The sequence below is a fragment of the Choristoneura fumiferana genome, chromosome 4 (assembly GCF_025370935.1).
Source record: "Choristoneura fumiferana chromosome 4, NRCan_CFum_1, whole genome shotgun sequence".
NCBI classification, from domain to species: domain Eukaryota; kingdom Metazoa; phylum Arthropoda; class Insecta; order Lepidoptera; family Tortricidae; genus Choristoneura; species Choristoneura fumiferana.
In genome coordinates, this window is record NC_133475.1 from 1,258,583 (window position 1) to 1,277,650 (window position 19,068).

The 19,068-nt window shown below is 40.6% G+C and overlaps 1 protein-coding gene across 2 annotated transcripts in view; it reads right to left on the bottom strand.

Annotated features, from left to right (window-relative positions):
* The window catches only part of Nrx-IV (neurexin-4), a 37,911-nt gene that overhangs the window by 16,743 nt on the left and 2,100 nt on the right, over nt 1-19,068 (bottom strand). The window contains exons 3-14 of one of the 2 annotated variants that reach the window (XM_074086505.1): nt 16,470-16,666; nt 14,517-14,658; nt 13,517-13,720; nt 12,296-12,462; nt 11,463-11,639; nt 10,474-10,635; nt 9,208-9,424; nt 8,291-8,435; nt 5,160-5,266; nt 3,656-3,781; nt 2,056-2,150; nt 289-403 (exon numbers count right to left, since the gene is read on the bottom strand). In XM_074086505.1, coding sequence (XP_073942606.1) covers nt 289-403; nt 2,056-2,150; nt 3,656-3,781; nt 5,160-5,266; nt 8,291-8,435; nt 9,208-9,424; nt 10,474-10,635; nt 11,463-11,639; nt 12,296-12,462; nt 13,517-13,720; nt 14,517-14,658; nt 16,470-16,666 — 1,854 coding nt within the window. Of the gene's footprint in view, nt 1-288; nt 404-2,055; nt 2,151-3,655; nt 3,782-5,159; nt 5,267-8,290; nt 8,436-9,207; nt 9,425-10,473; nt 10,636-11,462; nt 11,640-12,295; nt 12,463-13,516; nt 13,721-14,516; nt 14,659-16,469; nt 16,667-18,344; nt 18,542-19,068 lie in introns of both variants that reach the window. The other variant, XM_074086504.1, reaches the window with a different exon arrangement.

Consider the following 19,068-nt stretch of genomic DNA (forward strand, 5'->3'; position numbering starts at 1 on the left):
AATCGTTTGAATGTCATAAAACATAATGCCAACAGTCGTGTCAGTCAACTTGAAAGTTCGTCTTTAGCGACATATTCATTTGATAGGAACTTGTTTAAAAATTGATAGACCACTTATTTGGCTGATGGTTTGGCTCATGTTTCTATGGGCGTGTACATGAAAAACAGGGTCGGTATTATCCGGGCCGGTGAAGAGTGTCACCCAATAATATAAGCGTCAGCGGGACCGCAAGATACGAAGTCCGACTTGCGCTTGTTAGTATAGGGTCTGTATAGGCCAAGTACTGACTGGGCGAGTTGAGCAGCCGCGAGTGCCGGCACAAGTACTCGAGCCGCTGCATGCACGAACTGGACCTGTTGAGGAGCGCCTCCAGCTGCGCGCGCGACGCGTCGTACGTTATGTCCTGGACAAACAACACACGCGATTATATCAACACTAGTGTACACACAGGTAAGTCAAAGTCAAAATATCTTTATTCAATTTAGGCAATAACAAGCACTTATGAATGTCAAAAAAAAACTACCACCGGTACGGAAAAACCTCTGCTGAGAAGAATCCGGCAAGATCACACTAACCTCAATATCACACTAGTCTCAAATCATAATTCAAAAATAAGAATAATAATGGTTTATTAAAAGCAAAATTATTACAAAAACTCTCGGTCGGTCCCACACTAAGCTAAGCTTGTAACGTGGCAACCCGATTTGAGGAAACTTAATTAAATCATTTATTGAATCAGGCGTTACTTTGCGGAGGTCCATATCAATGAACTAAAATAATTTCCTTGCTCACCCGCGACCTTACGATAGCTAAGCTTATGCAAAATATGCGTGTTCATGCAGTTCCTCCACCTCCACACTGTAAGAACACACACAAATCACACAAACCCATCTATCACCACCACCACACTACACTGACGCGTTTCGAACTCAAACAGAGCTCATCTTCAGAGTGACACACACAACCGTACACCATGCTACCAGTTGTTAGACTAAAGAACCACAACCACCGTTTTAACTTGTCACTGTAACTCCCCAAGTACCCACATACGTTTCATGAAACAAAACAAAACTACCCACAAATTATTAATAATTTTTTTTAACCGTCCTTCAAAACTACCTTGATTTTTTATTTATTTACTGTCAAGGCATGTTTTATTAACTACCATTGCTGAAATTAGATCCAAGCCGTAGCAAGGGAGATGAAACTAAATTACCTGCTCATTAATAATAGACCCCATACTGTTGTATCTAATTATCTCCATGCATGCTCATTGCTCATTCCTGATAAGTCGAATTTTGCCAAACATTTGTTGGAACTAAATCATTCTTTATCGGACTCCGATTCGTATGAAGTGTTACATTATTGTGGCAAGGGGTTTCGTCTCGATGTTTTAGAATGCATGGAGATAATTAGATACAACAGTATGGGGTCTATTATTAATGAGCAGGTAAATTTAGTTTCATCTCCCTTGCTACGGCTTGGATCTAATTTCAGCAATGGTAGTTAATAAAACATGCCTTGACAGTAAATAAATAAAAAATCAAGGTAGTTTTGAAGGACGGTTAAAAAAAATTATTAATAATTTGTGGGTAGTTTTGTTTTGTTTCATGAAACGTATGTGGGTACTTGGGGAGTTACAGTGACAAGTTAAAACGGTGGTTGTGGTTCTTTAGTCTAACAACTGGTAGCATGGTGTACGGTTGTGTGTGTCACTCTGAAGATGAGCTCTGTTTGAGTTCGAAACGCGTCAGTGTAGTGTGGTGGTGGTGATAGATGGGTTTGTGTGATTTGTGTGTGTTCTTACAGTGTGGAGGTGGAGGAACTGCATGAACACGCATATTTTGCATAAGCTTAGCTATCGTAAGGTCGCGGGTGAGCAAGGAAATTATTTTAGTTCATTAATTAAATCACTAAGTTACTAACAAAATGGTAAAGGAAAACAATGATGAGATGAGAATAACAACCCCATATTCTCACCAACCCTAGAATCACACTGGCCTCAAATCAGAATGACTCCAGACTCACACTAACCCCGAAATCACACAAGTTTACCTGTCGGAAGCTGCCGGGTTCCTGGTAGCCGTCAACGACCGTGCTTTGAGACGACGACGCCGAATGCTGCACCGTTGTTATGACGCGCCCGTCAGCTATGGAACAATTGCTGGTTTATTATTGTGAATATAGACTATTCAGTTTTGGATAGGTTCTGAACTTCTGAACAAAACAAAAAATATACAATATATTGTTTAAAAAAAAAAACTTTGTTCCAAATTTCTTCAGCGAATTCGTCTCGGCAATGATGGTCTTTCTGGAAGCGCCCGACACAGCTATTTCATCGTAATCTTTAGTATTTTCGAGCTTCCCGAAATAAATAAATTTACAAGAACTGATTATTTAAATAATTTACTGAATCAGGCGTTCCTTTGCGGAGGTTTAGTTTAGTTTAGTTTATTTATTCATTCAATACATCATTACATTATAATTTACATAAATGTCAGTTATAAGAATTTGTATTGAAATCGTCAAAGGTAATAAGATTAGTAATAATTATAAAAAAAAAAAAATCTAAGCATGTCATGTGAATGAAAACAATTAAAATTAGACTGGTTCTCCTCAAGGGATCGTCAGACTGAAAACACATTGAAATGTATATAAAGAATAATGGCGAAAATGTCAAGGATATGTAAAGATTAATACATTAGGCAATAATTGAGTAACAATTTAAATGTCATCAATGTCATGTCAATTGAGGTTGAGTTGAGGTCTATATCAATTAATCCATAACAATTACTTCGCTCTCCCGCGTCCTTACGCTACATCACATGAAGAAGCGATCACACCGCTCTTAAAATACGCTGACGGTGGAGAATAGCCGTGACGTGTCGTAACTATCAAGACTTCACCGCATGCTCTCAACGCAAAGTCGTAACGTTTACGGCACGTCACTGCGATTCCGCACCGTCAGTGTCCTTTGAGCAGCTATGTGGTCGCTCCTTAACTTCCTAAGGTCCATCATATATTTTTTTTCAAAATAAATGTCAGAAAAATTTGAATCTAATCGTTATGGGAATAAAGTCAAATTTACATGGCGTAAAAAAAATTAGAAACAAAAGAATTTTTACTTTGTCATAGGTCATTCATTTCCTTGAACTTAAATAGTGTACAGTCGGAGTAAAAAAAGGTTTGTCACCCTAAGATCTATTTTCCTTTGCTCAGTATGAGCGCTAATCTGCTTTACCGATTGAGTAGAACATACTGCGTCAACCTGTCAACCTGCTAAACATAATCAGGTGACCATAGCAACCCTACCACTACACCTTGGCACTGACAAACACTGAAAATTAAATAGAACATTATTTGATTGAAACTTTTACGAAGTTGTTTATTAAAAAGATTTTGTCTGGTTTTGTATTGATATGAAAATAGATATATGTTAGAGGTATATACTACTTTGACCCTTGTTATCATGTCAATTGTTATCATGCACTTGTCTAGTTAGTACTTTGGATTCAAAACGTACTAAGAGTCTATGACTTTGTAAAGGAATCAATTTCATAACTGACAAAGGTTTTCCTACCCCCACTGTACATTGTATTGCACATTTGGACCTTTCGTGGCTAAAGGTGTAAAGGTTATCTATAGGTATAGTTACTGTAGAACTGGCAGGTGACAGGGAAGGCGGGCAGCGGGCCGGAGCCGTCGACGTCGATGCGGATGTCAGCCGCGCGCGACACCGCTTGCACGTTCTTGTACGCCTGGCACGACAGAGGGTGCACCGCTGGAACAACGGAACGTTATGCTAGCTGCTACCGCTACATTTGGCTTTATTGATGCTACCACGGAAAACGTAGTGTAGGGCGTCCTGAGGCACGGTGGACGGATGACATTAAGAGGATCGCTGGCGGCGGATGGATGCGAGGGGCTGAAGACAGAGTGTTGTGGCGCGCCATGGAAGAGGCCTATGTCCAGCAGTGGACTGCTGTAGGCTGATGATGATGATGATGCTACCACATGCAATATCTCCATCAATAATGTGATGTACGGTCACTTCCATTAGGGTCAATGTTTAGGGTAAAACTTTTTCTAGAACCTCGTTGCCATGGTAACGTCCCTGGACAACTCTTTGAATTTCCCGCAACTCGAAAAAGTAGCGTCAAGTCGCCGCGTCGAGCAGCAGCGACAAGATGGGGTCTTGCAGGATTGATCTTGGTCTTGGAAGCTGATTTCTTAATCTCATTTAGTAGCAGTCGTGGCAGAGGTACCAATAAAAGAAATTGGAGTGAATGAAAAAAAAGAACACTGTTTTTGCCGAAATTGATGACGTTTTTAGGGTTCCGGAGCCAAAATGGCAAAAACGGAACCCTTATATTTTAGTCAAGTCCGTCTGTCTGTCTGTCACATGCATTTTACTCGAAAACTACAAGATGTATATCAATGAAATTTGAAGTACAGATTTAGTTTTGTAGTTAAAATACAAAAACAAATATTTATAGGGGGGGGGGGCATTCCATACACGTAACAGAAATTTTTTTTTTTTTAACTCGCATCAACGTGTGGCACATAGTTCGACAGCTCTTTTAAAAAGATAGTAAGTTTTCTCAAAAACTTTTTCGATTAATTGAAGATTTCCGGAAATAATCGCTCCCAAAGTGGCAAAAATTGTGCCCCCCCCCCTCTATCTTGTAAACCGTTTGTCCAAAAAATATGGAAAGGTAACGCTTAATAAATACTTTCAACGAAAATTGGTTTCAACATGATCGGATATACCGTTTTTGAGTTATTGCCGAAAAACTGCGCTTCTCAACAAAAGGACGTAAGTGCCGTGAAGATACGCTTTTAAAACTGTAGTAAGTGTTTTAATTGTGTTATACCGCACATAATATTACTTGATTTTTTTCGTAATGGCTACGGAACCCTATCTTGGGCGTGTCCGACACGCTCTTGGCCGGTTTTTTTATTTTTTCCAGCGATAAAGCTCAACATTTTCAGCTTTATCGCTAAATGTCACGTGACCAGACTTGACGTTGGAAACGAGCGTCGAGCGACTGCATGTGTCCCCACCTTTAGACTTAGCCCAGAGCCCAAGGGGGTTATGAACCCCATGTCTATCCCATGGCGTCACCCAGCGTGCCCCAGAAACCGTAATTGAAACTCACAGGAGTGGCAGACGGCGCCCGCGTAGCCAGTGGCCTGGCAGTTGCAGTTGAACTCTTCTGAGGTCTGGGTGCACTCGCCGCCGTGCTCGCAGGGGTTCGGGTTGCATCTGCACAGTAAAAGTGACATGTAAAGTAATCCATTGCGGCCTATTATTATATACTTCTTTTTATTTTAATATTATTGTTGTTTTTTTATTTTTTAATGTATTTCAATTATGCTTTTTATGTAATGTGCGAGGTCCGAATAAAATATTTCTTTTTTTTTTTTTTTATTCAACTGGATGGCAAACGAGCAAGTGGGTCTCCTGATGATAAGAGATCACCACCGCCCATAGACACCTGCAACACCAGGGGGATTGCAGATGCGTTGCCAACCTAGAGGCCTAAGATGGGATACCTCAAGTGCCAGTAATTTCACCGGCTGTCTTACTCTCCACGCCGAAACACAACAATGCAAGCACTGCTGTTTCACGGCAGGATTAGCGAGCAAGATGGTGGTAGCAATCCGGGCGGACCTTGCACAAGGTCCTACCACCTGCTGTTCTTTCTTTCTTTTCTTTCTTTCTATTTGCAGAATAAACGTTTCGATTTTTATTTCATTTTGATTTTGAATAAACCTATTTTTTTTTCTATGAAAAAGCATTTCTTAGATATACGCACCAAATGCCCTACCAACTGGAAGCTACGAAGCTTTCGGCCAACTACCCCAAAAAACCTTTGGTATAGGCAGGCTGATGTAAGGCGTACATACAGTCGAGTGCAAAAACATGTACTTATCTAACCCTTCAAAAATATGTACCATGAGCCAAATATGTGGTCTACCACCCTAAAGTTGATAATCGTTTGCATGTCACAAGACAATAATGCCAATAGACATGTCTGTCAACTTGAACGTTCGACTTTAGCAACATATTCATTTGATAGGAACTTGATTAAAAATTGATAGACCACTTATTTGGCTGATGGTACCACAGACTCTTATTCCGACATAACCGTACTAATATTACAAATGTGAAAGTTTGTGAAGATGTTTGTTACTCAATCACGTCTAAACCGCTGAACCGATTTAGATGAAATTCGGTATACAGATAGTTTGAGTCCCGAAGAAGGACATAGGATAGTTTTTATCCCGGAAAATTGCATAGTTCCCGCGGGATAGCGATAAACGAATACTACGCGGACGGAGTCGCGCGCAACAGCTAGTAAGACGATATTTTTGAGTGGTTCAAATAGATACATATTTTTGCACCTGACTGTACCGCACCAATATCTGACACAATAAAGCGTGCATAAATAATCTGATACGACTTTTCTAGGGCCGGCAGGACGTGTCAGATGTTTTTGTGCGCTCCACTGTGGCCGATATCGATGGGTCCTATGTATAAGGGCTTAAGTGTAAAATCCTTACTTTACAGGACGGGCTTTCATAGTAAAAAAACTGTCGTAACTTAGAGATGGTGTATCCGAGACTTCTTAAATTTGGCACACTAGCTAATAGTACTCTGTCCTTCAACCACAATGAATAAATTTTAATAAGATATTTTTTCATTAAAAGTTATTGTACATACGCCCATATACGTGAATTTCCGGGAAATAAACTTGTGTTCTTTTGAACACACAGTAAGACAGTAAAAAGATCTATGTGGTACTTTGACTCATATACGCGTTCAACTTTAAAATCTTTGGTAAAAAATACGTTACCCAAGATACTCGGAGAAATTTTAAAAAAGTTATACAATCACATTGATTGATGTAGTATCGGGGTAGCGGCGTTCCGCTTGACGTACAAGGACCTAAATGGCAGTTATGCCCACAGATAAAAAAAAACCGCCCCGGGATTTACCGCGTAAAAGTATCAAACGTACGTTTAGCCCTTTTACGTTAAAATTGCATCTAGTTCGGCCTTTACGTCAATGAAAACTCGAAAAATAATAACAGTGTTTTTTTATCCACTATCTAAATATATATAGTTTATAGATACCTATGTCATGATTTTTACCCTTTTTAGTACTAGCAACACTAAACCAGTCGGTGCTTGGGTAATTTAAATCAGCCAATCACAGCAAAAGTCGTTGGCCAATAGGGTTCGACCATCTGTCCAAGAGGGAATTCGCGCGAAAGACCCTCGGTGCAAGGAAACGCGGGGCACTCTTGTGCTGACCGTCGAGACAAAAGGTGCTTAATAATACCTGCTAGAATCGCGTGACAGTGATAAGAGATTGTAAACGTTTAGCTGTGGTGAGAAATAAATTGCTTAAAAGTGCAAGAGTTTTTACCACACGTCTACTTCAGAAAAGTAACTTTTCCTCCCTGACGAGAGGGAGCAAAGTGCAACTTTTCTGTTCTAGGCTTTTCTAAGTGTTTTATTGCAAATGTCATTTTTTGAAGTTGATAATTGTAAAGCCACGCCATTTTCTATGCTGGTTGTTCTTTAATAATATGTAGATTTTTTTTTTCAAGTTTCTTAATGCTCGGTGTGAAAAGTTGTATGAGCCACTCGGGAGCAAAATTAGTTTCATCTTGGGCGTTACACTTGAATCCTTCATTACGCTCAGGATTCTACTTTAGAATCCCTCGCGAATCCTGAGCGTAATGAAGGATTCAATGTACGCCCTCGCCGTAAATATACCATTTTGCTCCCTTGTGACACAAATAACTATTTCACACCTCTCCTTCAGAAAAGTAACTTTTCCTCCCTGACGAGAGGGAGCAAAGTGCAACTTTTCTGTTCAAGGCTTTTCTAAGTGTTTTATTGCAAATGATATTTTTTTGAAGTTGATAATTGTAAAGCAACGCCATTTTCTTATGCTGGTTGTTCTTTAATAATATTTAGATTTTTTTTTTCAAGTTCCTTAATGCTCGGTGTGAAAAGTTGTATGAGCCACTCGGGAGCAAAATTATTTTCATCTTGGGCGTTAACACTTGAATCCCTCATTACGCTTAGGATTCTATTGCAGAATCCTTCGCTACATTCTGGATTCAATGTACGCCCTCGACGTAAATATACCATTTTGCTCCCCTGTGACACAAATAACTATTAATTTATAAAACCTATAACGCACAAAACTCAAAATTGAAAAAACCACTTCGGCCCTTATACATAGGACCCATCGATATAACTGCAGGTTTACCTGTCAATCATCTGGCAGGCGTCGAAGACGACGTCGTTGGGGCAGCAGTAGTCTTCCTTCTTCCAGTCGGTGGGCCGCTGGTAGTTGCCGTCGACTGCGATGCGACGCATGCACCCGATGAAGCCGCGAGGAGGCGCCTTGCCCCCTGCCCACAGAAGTAACAGTTGAATATATCGGGTGTCCCGAAAAGGACGCAAGATTTAAATTTGCCGCCATTTTTGTATTTTAGTGCTGGCAACCCTAAAAAAAACTATTTGACAGCTGAATGTTTAGGGTTTGCAAAAATGGCGGGTTTTACGAAAGATCAACGCGTTTTAGAAATGAGAAGAAATGGTATAGAAATGGTAATGGTGGTAGAAATGAGAGTATATAGTAGTATAGTTTCCTCAAGATAGCAATAAACGAATACTACGAAGACTTTGCAGGTGGTAGGACCTTGTGCAAGGTCCGCCCGGATTGCTACCAACATCTTGCTCGCTAATCCTGCCGTGAAGCAGCAGTGCTTGCACTGTTGTGTTTCGGCGTGGAGTAAGACAGCCGGTGAAATTACTGACACTTGAGGTATCCCATCTTAGGCCTCTAGGTTGGCAACGCATCTGCAATACCTCTGGTGTTGCAGATGTTTATGGGCGGTGGTGATCTCTTACCATCAAGAGACCCACTTACTCGTTTGCCATCCAGTCGAATAAAAAAAAAAGACAAATTGGTCTAAATCGTCAATTAGAGCCCTATCACACTAGCGATTTGCGTGAGAGTTGAAAGCGAGGCAAGCGTGCATCCAGTAGAATAAAAAAAAAATACGAAGACGGACTCGCGGTCAATAGGCTAGTAAACAATAAATTTCTTTTATTTTATGTCTGCCGGAATTCGAAAGTAGGAGATGGATCTGCAAGAGAGAAAATCAACGCAGAACTCACCGGCAATATAATAAGTGCCGCCAGTCAAGAACCTGAGCTTCTTAGTGGTCCTGACGGGGCGGTGGTCGACGGCCAGCACCAGACTGTCCGTCGCCATGGTCAGCATGAGCGCGTGCCAGCGCCCGTCGTTGAACTGCTCCAGGTAATTGTCCAGTTTGACCTTCGGGGAGCCTTCGGTGAACAGCTCCACTTTCACTTTGCCCTCATCCAGGTATACCTGTTGGAAGATTGTTTTGTTTCAAACGTGGCGAATCAATTATGGAATCATCATCAGCATCACGTCGGCCGTAGGACGTCCACTGTTAGATATAGGCTTCCCTCATAAACCTCAAGCTGCTTCAGTTGGAAGCGGCCAGCATCCACAATGAACCCGCGGCTTTAACCAGAGACGCTCGCGAACGTAATCAAATGACAGATTTCGCATACAAAAACTGTCATTTGATTGCGACCGCGAGCATCAGAAACGTTAGACAATACGGCCTCTGGTCATTCATTCTTCTCGTTAGTGGCCGCCCTACGCTACGCTTGCCGATCTCGGTGTCAATTCGTGAACTTTTCGTCACCAACCACCATCTGTTCTCCGTGTTATGGCTTGCCCATTGCCACTTCGACGAGCTAATTCGCTTGTCTATGTCGATGACCGTCGTTCTTCTACATATCTCCTTATTTTTGATTCGATCCCGTAGACAAACCCCGAGCAAAACTCTCTCTATGGAGCCATGGCTCGCTGAGCAACTTTGAAGAATTTATAAACACAGAATAGTATTTTTTTAACAATGCAGAAATTGAGAAGATTTCATATTTTTAACACCTGTAAATTACTACAGGAATCGAAGGAGTTTTGCCTCCTGAACATGGGAAAATATTTATTATAATTTATTTCTCCATATTTAAAAAAATACAAAAAAAAACTGAATTTGCCAAAACTACCACAGAATAGATATGTTTCCTTTGCCTTTTACACCAGAAAAGGAGCTGTCTAAATTTTAACAACGTCTACGTCAGATTTACGTGATCTTTTTTTTTAAATAGAGACTAGACAAAAGTAATCTATTGTGTGGTAGTTTTGGAGTTATGCCCTTTTAGAATAAGCACATCTTAAAAAAATTGTAATAAATTAATTAATAATCGTACCAAAATTTTAAAAATATCAGCGTCTTTCTCTTTCCAAATAGAATACAGAGAACGAATCAAATTATAGTCTTAGAAATATGAAATCTTGTCAATTATGTAAGGCGGTACAAACCCAAGTTTGGTGGCACTTACTTTAACATAACCCTCAGTCTTGAACTTATGGTATATGAGGAGACCATGGTTTTCGTAGGTCCTGAAGTCCAGCGAGATGTTCAGAGTGTTTCCACCGGAGTAGCCGCGCAGTTTTGCGTAGGAGCCTTCCTTGAGGAATGTTATGGGGACCACTTCTGGTTCCTGGAAAAAAATGGTTTATTGTAAAGGTCCACCTTTCGAAGAAATAAATTACAAATGTCAGAAAATTATAAGAAATTCGGAAAAGGATCATCAGATTTACAAAAATAAAGTAAGAATTGAGAATTTATATAAAGATTAATTAAAGTACAATAAAGAATTACATCTATCTATCTAATACTTTTAAACAAGCAATTCTTGTATATGTATATATATAAATAAATAAATAAATAAATAAATAAATAATATCACGGGACAATTCACACCAATTGACCTAGTCCCAAAGTAAGCTTAGCAAAGCTTGTGTTATGGGCACTAAGCAACGGATAAATATAATTATATAGATAGATACATACTTAAATACATAGCAAACACCCAAGACCCGAGAACAAACATTCGTATTTTTCATACAAATATCTGCCCCGACACGGGAATCGAACCCGGGACCTCAAGCTTCGTAGTCAGGTTCTCTAACCACTAGGCCATCTGGTCGTCTAAATATCGTATATATATTTCAGGGATCTCGGAAACGGCTCCAACGATTTCGGTGAAATTTGGTATGTAGGGGTTTTCGGGGATGACAATCAAAGTTTTATAATCTTTCTATGTATCTTCAAAGAGGTAACAAACAGACAGATAGATAATTTCGTATTTATAATATTAATAAGGAATTAAGAATATCTTCGTACTCTTGCGTACTTTATAAAGGAACAATTAACAATAAGAATAACGGCCGAAAGTTACTTTATAAAGTACAAATTGTTAATTGAATAAAGAACCACGTCTAGGTCTTAAGTACTAGGTCTGTTACTATGTAGGCAAATACTTACAGGACAATCATAAAGGGTGTTGACTTTCTGATACTTGAACGCTTCTCCTGTCTCGTAGCCTTGTCTCAGCTCGTAGATGACGTTCGTAGCGTTGAGATACAAGTTCTCGATGCAACCGGTGAAGTTTTGGCTGACCACCAAGCCATCTTGGAAGTTTGGCACACCCCCTATGTAGAACTGTGAAAGGAAAATAGTAGTTTCAAAAACTTGATGGTGATGAAGAGATGATGATGACGTCGACGATGATGATGATAATGAATATGATGTCGACGATGAAGATGATGATGGCGATGAAGATGCCAAAGGCAATGAAGATGATCATAATGGCGATCATGATCAAGATGATAATGATGACGAGGTTGTAACATAGGTACAGGGAACAGAGACGACAGGTCAAAGGGGGGAGGCTAGGCTACAGTGGTAAAGATGACTCACCGCCCTGTTGAGGTTAAGCCGCGAGAAAACCCCCTTGATGCGGCCGCTTACGATGACGCAGTCAATTATGATGAAGTTATAACATAAGTACAGGGAACAGACTATAGGCAGAAAGAGGAAAGCCTACTACAGTGATACATTGGCGTGCTTGGGTCAATTCCAGGGAAGGTAGTTGGTACTTTGCTCCGAAGCAGCGCGCCACCAGCACTAGCGCTGCCTAACCTGCTACCTACTCAATGCATACCATAGGATGATGATGATGGCCATGGCGATGATGATAATGATCACGATGATGACTATGATGATGATGAAGATGATAATGATAACGACGTTGTAACATAGGCACAGAGAACACAAGCCAAAGGAGGGAAATGTACTGTAGTAAAGATTCTACTCACTGCCCTATTGAGGTTAAGCCGCGAGAACTCCCCCTTGACGCGGCCGCGAACAATGACGCGGTCGACGGAGAAGATGACCTCGCGGCGCGTGCGAGAGAGAAGCACGTCGTGCCACATGTTGTCGTCCAGCAGGCTGCCCACGGAGAGGGACGTCGCGGTGCCCGAGCCTGCGACAAGGACAGAACACATCAAATACACGAGTGTTGTAGTTGCGTTTTTATGTTTTTTTTTTTTCAGTTAAGGCCTGTCTGCATTTATTACTGGCATGCCACTTTTATTTAGGCTGTGTTTCAACCAGATATGTGCGAGGATGTGTTGCGAGGAATATGTTTTTCATGAACCAATAGGTACGCTTCACAGAGTGGTGCTGTCAAGTCACAGATATAAATTACATTAGATAACGCAAATACCTCAATCTGTATGAAAACCAACCGTGTCACTTTTTTATATCTACTGTGACGTCTCAAGAGCGAATTAGCGATGTGAATTCCCCGATGTCCGCGCAAAATCGATTCAAACGCGCTGCCCGCCCACGCCGTGGGGCTCGAGTCAGTCACTAGTCGTGATTAGTCAGGTAGCGGTCAGTCTTTGTATGGGGCCAACCCCGACGTTTGGTCGGGGTTTGGACACGCGAAGTAGATGCATTTGCGTAATCTAGTGTAATATATATCTGTGTGTCAAGTGCTGTGCGAGGATAGGTAAATGAAGAGTTTTTATTGGTCTATGAAAACACATTCTTGCACAACCTGGCGGATACGCAGCCTTATGCTCTAGATCAGCGGAACTTAACTTTTTTGGCTGGCGCCAAAAAGTGCAAATATATTTTTTTTTCGACTGGATGGCAAACGAGCAAGTGGGTCTCCTGATGGTAAGAGATCACCACCGCCTATAGACACCTGCAACGCCAGGGGATTGCAGATGCATTGCCAACCTAGAGGCCTAAGATGGGATACCTCAAGTACCAGTAATTTCACCGGCTGTCTTACTCTCCACGCCGAAACACAACAGTGCAAGCGCGTGCCCAAAATATCTCTGAAATAGACATCAAAGTAAAATATTAAAAAAAAAATTTTTTTTACATGCTTTTATCAGAGAATTCCCTCAACACATCCCAATACCGCCCGCGAGCCGAGGTTAAGGTGTTGACAGCAACATCGTCCACGAAGAATTCGCTAATCGTTATGATGCTGCGTGGCCGCCCTGTGGCAAGTGTGGCATTACCCAGGTCTATGTTGTAGACGAGCCGGTTGTCCCTGAGCTGCAGCGCCAGGTAGTCGCCCTGCGTGCCGCGCGAGTACAGCAGCGCGCCGGACGCGGTGCTCGTCTTGAACCGGAACCGGATCGTCTCCCGGGACGCGGATATCGGGTCCCGGAGCAAGTCCATCTTGATGAGGGATGTGCCGTTGAAGGACATGGTGTTCGCCTCTGTTAAGGAATAACATACTTTAGCGTCAATTTCAAAGACTGAGAAGAAGCTTAAAAAATCGAATTAGTGTTATTTCTGTTGCCGCTATAACAACAAATACTAAAAACAGAATAAAATATTTAAGGGCTCCCATAAAACAAACGTGATTTCTTTGCCGTTTTTTGCTAATGTTGTATAAATAATGGTATTTTTGAAATTTAGGCATTTTGCTTGGCAGACATTTTGATCTTTAGACGATTTGCTGCTTAGGTATTATTGCAATTTAGACATTTTGCTTGGCAGATATTTTGATCTTTGGACAATTTGCTGCTTAGGTATTATTGCAATTTAGGCATTTTGCTTGGCAGACATTTTGATCTTTAGACGATTTACTGCTTAGGTATTTTGCCACATAGACATTCTTTTTAGTCATTTTGCTTCGTAGACGAATTGCAAGTTAGACATTCTGATCAAAAAGGACAATTTTGAATGGGTCCCATTTTTTCATTTATTTTTTTATTTTAGACATTTCTGTGAAAATAGTAGCTTTACTCCCTGTTTCACCATTCATTGATTAGTTTTATGTGTCAGATATCTGTGATACCGTCTCTTTTTGTTTTGTTCGAATAGACGGAGACGGCACCACATTTTTTCTGTCAAATAAAATTTATTTAAACAGGACCTTAAATTATTAATTACCAACTTGTACAAAAATCAAGAAATTAAAATTTTAGAGGTTAGGTAATAAATTAAGGATTCGTAACGATTTTAGAAACAAGGAGATGGTAACACTTAACTAGAAGATGTTATACGTACCGTAGTCGCAGCCGAACAGCTCGACCCGCATGGATATCTTGTCCCGCCATCGCATGGGGTTGATGCGGATAAACTGCGCTATGATCGGCACCTCGAACTCGTTCTTTCTGACCGTATTGCCGTCATGGTTGCCTTCGAATGTCTGAGTAACGAATGAGATGTCAGTATCGCGAAATAGGAACGGTGGCACACAGGGCCTTAGCCATCTAGGCGCCCCGGGCGAGTCATGCCTTTGGCGCTCTTTTAGGCGCAAGTAACACAGAAGAGACGTGACACGGTGCGCTGAATAGCGACGTTTCTATAAATTTTATTATGAAAACTGATGCAAGGGCCGCCGCGACTGTGACGCACCCCCTTCCCATGCTCTTCTGTGTGGCTTGCGCCTTAGATATAGACATAGAATACTCATGTACATAAGTGGTTAAATAGAGCTGGCGCGCCTGGCGCCCTGCAGGTCCTAGCGCCCCGGGGCGGCCCGGCACTGGTGGCACCACCAACGAACTGATGTAGGCACTGTTTATGAGCTGTCTTAATACGATACTCCCAACTGAATCGACTCATCAGCAGCCGGAAGACGTTGCTAAACAAAGGCCTACCCCATAGAATGCCACAATGAATTGAAGTTGCACGTAAATCACTATGTTGTCAATCCATCTATCGGGAGGCCTGCCAACGCTTCGTCTTCCTGGACTAACTATTTGTTTGTTGTAAAGCAACTAAAAATCTATTGTGTAGTGTAGTCCATTGAAAATTTTAGGGTAAGTACACACACCCTTCACCCTCCACGTAAAGTGGAGATAAACTTTTTCTCGTTAAAACCCGAAGTATTGGATGTCGTTGGCTACGTCTTTCAAATCATAGGTAAAGACCATTTGTGATTTAGGGATCCGTTTACAAAATATTAAGCTTTACCCCCTGTTTCACCATCCATTGATTAAATTTATCTGACGGATAAATGTGATGCCGTCTTTGTTTGTTTTGTTCGAATAGACGGACGGATGTGTTAATTTTTGTTAAAGTCAGGTGTCCTCCTTTTTTCTCCCTTTTACAAACTAAACCATTGGCAACAAAACTGTAAAAATTGCCACAAAGCCATGGTACAGTCGAGTTCATAAACTCACACATACATAAGACTCTATTCTTAACGGCATAGAAGAGTGTTCTGATATTTTTGATCAAATTTTTGCTCACAAGTTTATGAATACGACTGTACATATTAAATCAACTGTTACTGACAACGGCATTATTAAAATTGACCCAATATCTCATAATTATATTATTAACTCTAAAGAAAGAAGAGTGTAGAAAGAATAGCCAGAAACCAACACAATGTTAGTAAGACATGCTGTGACGCTCCATCAACTCAACGCTCGGAAGGACAGAACTCAGGTCGGCTCCTTCTAGGTATTCCTAGCTACCGAGTGAGCTAGCTAGATGTGGAGTAAAGTAAACATTTCCGTGAACCAACACGAGATTGACAGAAGCCTGAGCAGTGGCGGACTAAGCCCGTCAGAGGCCCGGGGCGGCAAAGCTGACTGAGGCAGCTTTAAAAAAATGTAGTTTAAAAAAAAATGTAGGTACTAAGCACATTTTTAAAGTCTTGTTTAGGATTTGATCAGGGGAACGCGGAGGCATTTGGGGCCCCCCCAAGACCGGAGGCCCGGAGCGGGCCGCCTCTTCCACCCCCCTGTTAGTCCGCCACTGAGCCTGAGTTAGGCAGTCTTTGCCATACTGGTTATCGAGTGGTTAGGAAATTTCCCCAAAATCGTCTTTTCCTAGTGGCTAAATTTCCAGTCGCACATTTTCCTATTCTTGACTTTTCATTCGCAGAATTACTAAAGCTTATTTTCACATTCGCGTTTTTTCCCAATTATAATCGACATTCCCCCTTTTCTTTCCTTTTTAGGAACACCTTCCTAGAGGAAAACTCACTTGAGAAACCAACTGAATTACCTGCGAGAGAGCATCGGCCGCAGCGACAGTCCGCCAGCTCTCCCCATCATCAGAGAACTGAAGCATGAACTCTGACACGTACTCGTCGGTGCCGAAGCGCCCCCTGGTGGCAATGGCGCGCAACTCCTTGCGCTTGCGCAGGTTGATTGTCAGGTGTTGGTAGTAGGAGCTCTCGGTAGCCGTCCACGCACCCGTGCCTTCCCGGTTAATGTGCCCGTTAGTATTGTGTTAGGGTTTGACCAGAGGTTTGTTTTTGGGGTCTTTATAAACTTTTTGGTGACTGTCGATCGACTTTATCGAATCAGATTAAACGTTTTTTTTACATAATAGGAGGCAAATAAGCCTGATGGGAAGGAATCACCGCCGCCCACCTGCCAACACGAAGAGTATCACAGGTGCGTTGTCGGCCCTTTGAGAGACCGACAGGCTCGTTTTAGGGTTCCGGAGCCAAAATGGCAAAAACCCTTATAGTTTCGCCATGTCTGTCTGTCTGTCCGTCCGTCCGCGGCTTTGCTCAGGGACTATCAATGCTAGAAAGCTGTTATTTTGCACGAATATATATGTAAACTATGCCGACAAATAGGTACGATAAAAAGTTCTAAAAAAATAAAGTAGGGGGTGATTTTTTTTTCTCATCCAACCCTATGGTGTGGTCTTTTAAAACCATTAGGGGTTTGCTAAGACGAATTTCCGATTCAGCGATTTGTTTGCGAAATATTCAACTTTAAAGTGCAACTTTTCATTAAAATCGCGTCCGTCCCCCCCCCCCCCTCTAAAATCTACCCCAGTGGGTGTAAAAATTTAAAAAAATTCAGGATGTTAGTAAGTATATCAAACTAACAAGGAAAACTATACCGGTAAAGTTTTCTTGAGAATTATTAGTACCTAGTTTAAAAGTAAATAGCAGCTGAAGGTATTATAAAATATACCTAAATGTGGAAGATTCCGTACGAAATGCTTAGAAAAATATTACTTAATCTTTTGGTAATGGCTACGGAACCCTATTTTGGGCGTGTCCGACACGCTCTTGGCCGGTTTTTTAAAGATCCCTAAGCTGTACCGCTCCGGAAATAGTGGAATTAGGTATGCTGATAAAATTGTCCTATGCAACTGGTATTTAAATATTGTTTTTTCTTTTAACTGATTTGTTTTAATAATTAAAGTAAGGTCAGAACTGAACTATCTATATTACTTTCTTATCAACTATTTTTATTTTTATATTACATTGTTACTAACTATTTTTGATCATTAGGCTTTTTCAAGGTGTTTTAAGACTAATTAACTATTAATATATCAACACAATTACACTTGTGTAAAAGTTTTGGTTCCTATATAAAAATAAACAGAACTGACACTTATTTCTTACACTTAAACTACCTTAAAATATAGAATTAATCTACAATCTTTAATCATGGTGTAATATGCACCAGAGAGAGTCAATCACAGTCACCAAAACAGTTCAACTTTTTTGATATTGTGAACACGAACTTCTGGCCAAACAGAAAGTTTATTTTCACCAAATGAAAAATCAGATAAAATTTTATGTAAATTAACATACCGTAATCAATAGTGTAGAATTGTTAACTATCTACGTAAATATTGGGGGCAAAACTCATGCTAACTAAATAATACCATGCAAACCAAGCAGAATGCAGTGAAAGTGCAACCAACCCAACATAATACTAATTTTTAAATTTAAACAAGTTTTCTGTAGAATAAGAGTTAAAATGAAGACCCTTTAGTTTGCCCTCACAAACTGCTGAACTTAAATGCACCTTTAGTTGTTAATTAACATTAACTCCTAAACAGTTAGTCAATGGATGTGTCGTTAGTAGCTGATGCTGTTAGTCAAGCCACCGGTTTCCCCATCTTTACCTTAACTTCACCTCCAGCGGCCTTATAACGGACAAAATCAAGTCCGTTGGTGCCATAGCTGATATGGTACTCCTGGACAAATTCTCGTGAATGGGCTCGGCCTTGCGTTGCCACACGAGTGATGTTCTTCACCGACCCCAAGTCGATGAGAAGCTGCTGATCGAAATCATTCTCCGAGGCAGTCCATGCGTTGACTCCTTGATGGTGAACAATCTCAAATTTAAGGCTGGCAAGCGATGATGTTCATGAAGTATGAAATTAAATTTTCAAAGGTGAAATTGAAACCGCCAATGGCTACAACACAAGACGACTAGATTGTCATTGAACCTATCAGGCAAAGATGTTCATGATTTACTTTTCATTCTTGATACACGGATTAGTGTTTGATTGGTAAGTTAGTAGTGAAATTAAATTCCGATAATGTTAATGTTTTGATTTATTTTAAACTAAATGTGTATAGCCCCTATTACATAAATCCCTAAAAATTCTAAATAAAAGCACTACAAAATAAAAACAAACCATAAACAACAATAAAAAGCATTTAGTGTCATACTTATTTTTGTTACACACATTTTCATGTACAGTTGAAGTCAAGGATATGTTTGCACATATTACTACCTTCATTCTTGTTCACATTTGAACTTGTGTATAAAATGGTCTAGAGATGTACAGTGACAAGGTACCAAAGTTGTAAAGATATCTTTGACTTCAACATTCTTTATTC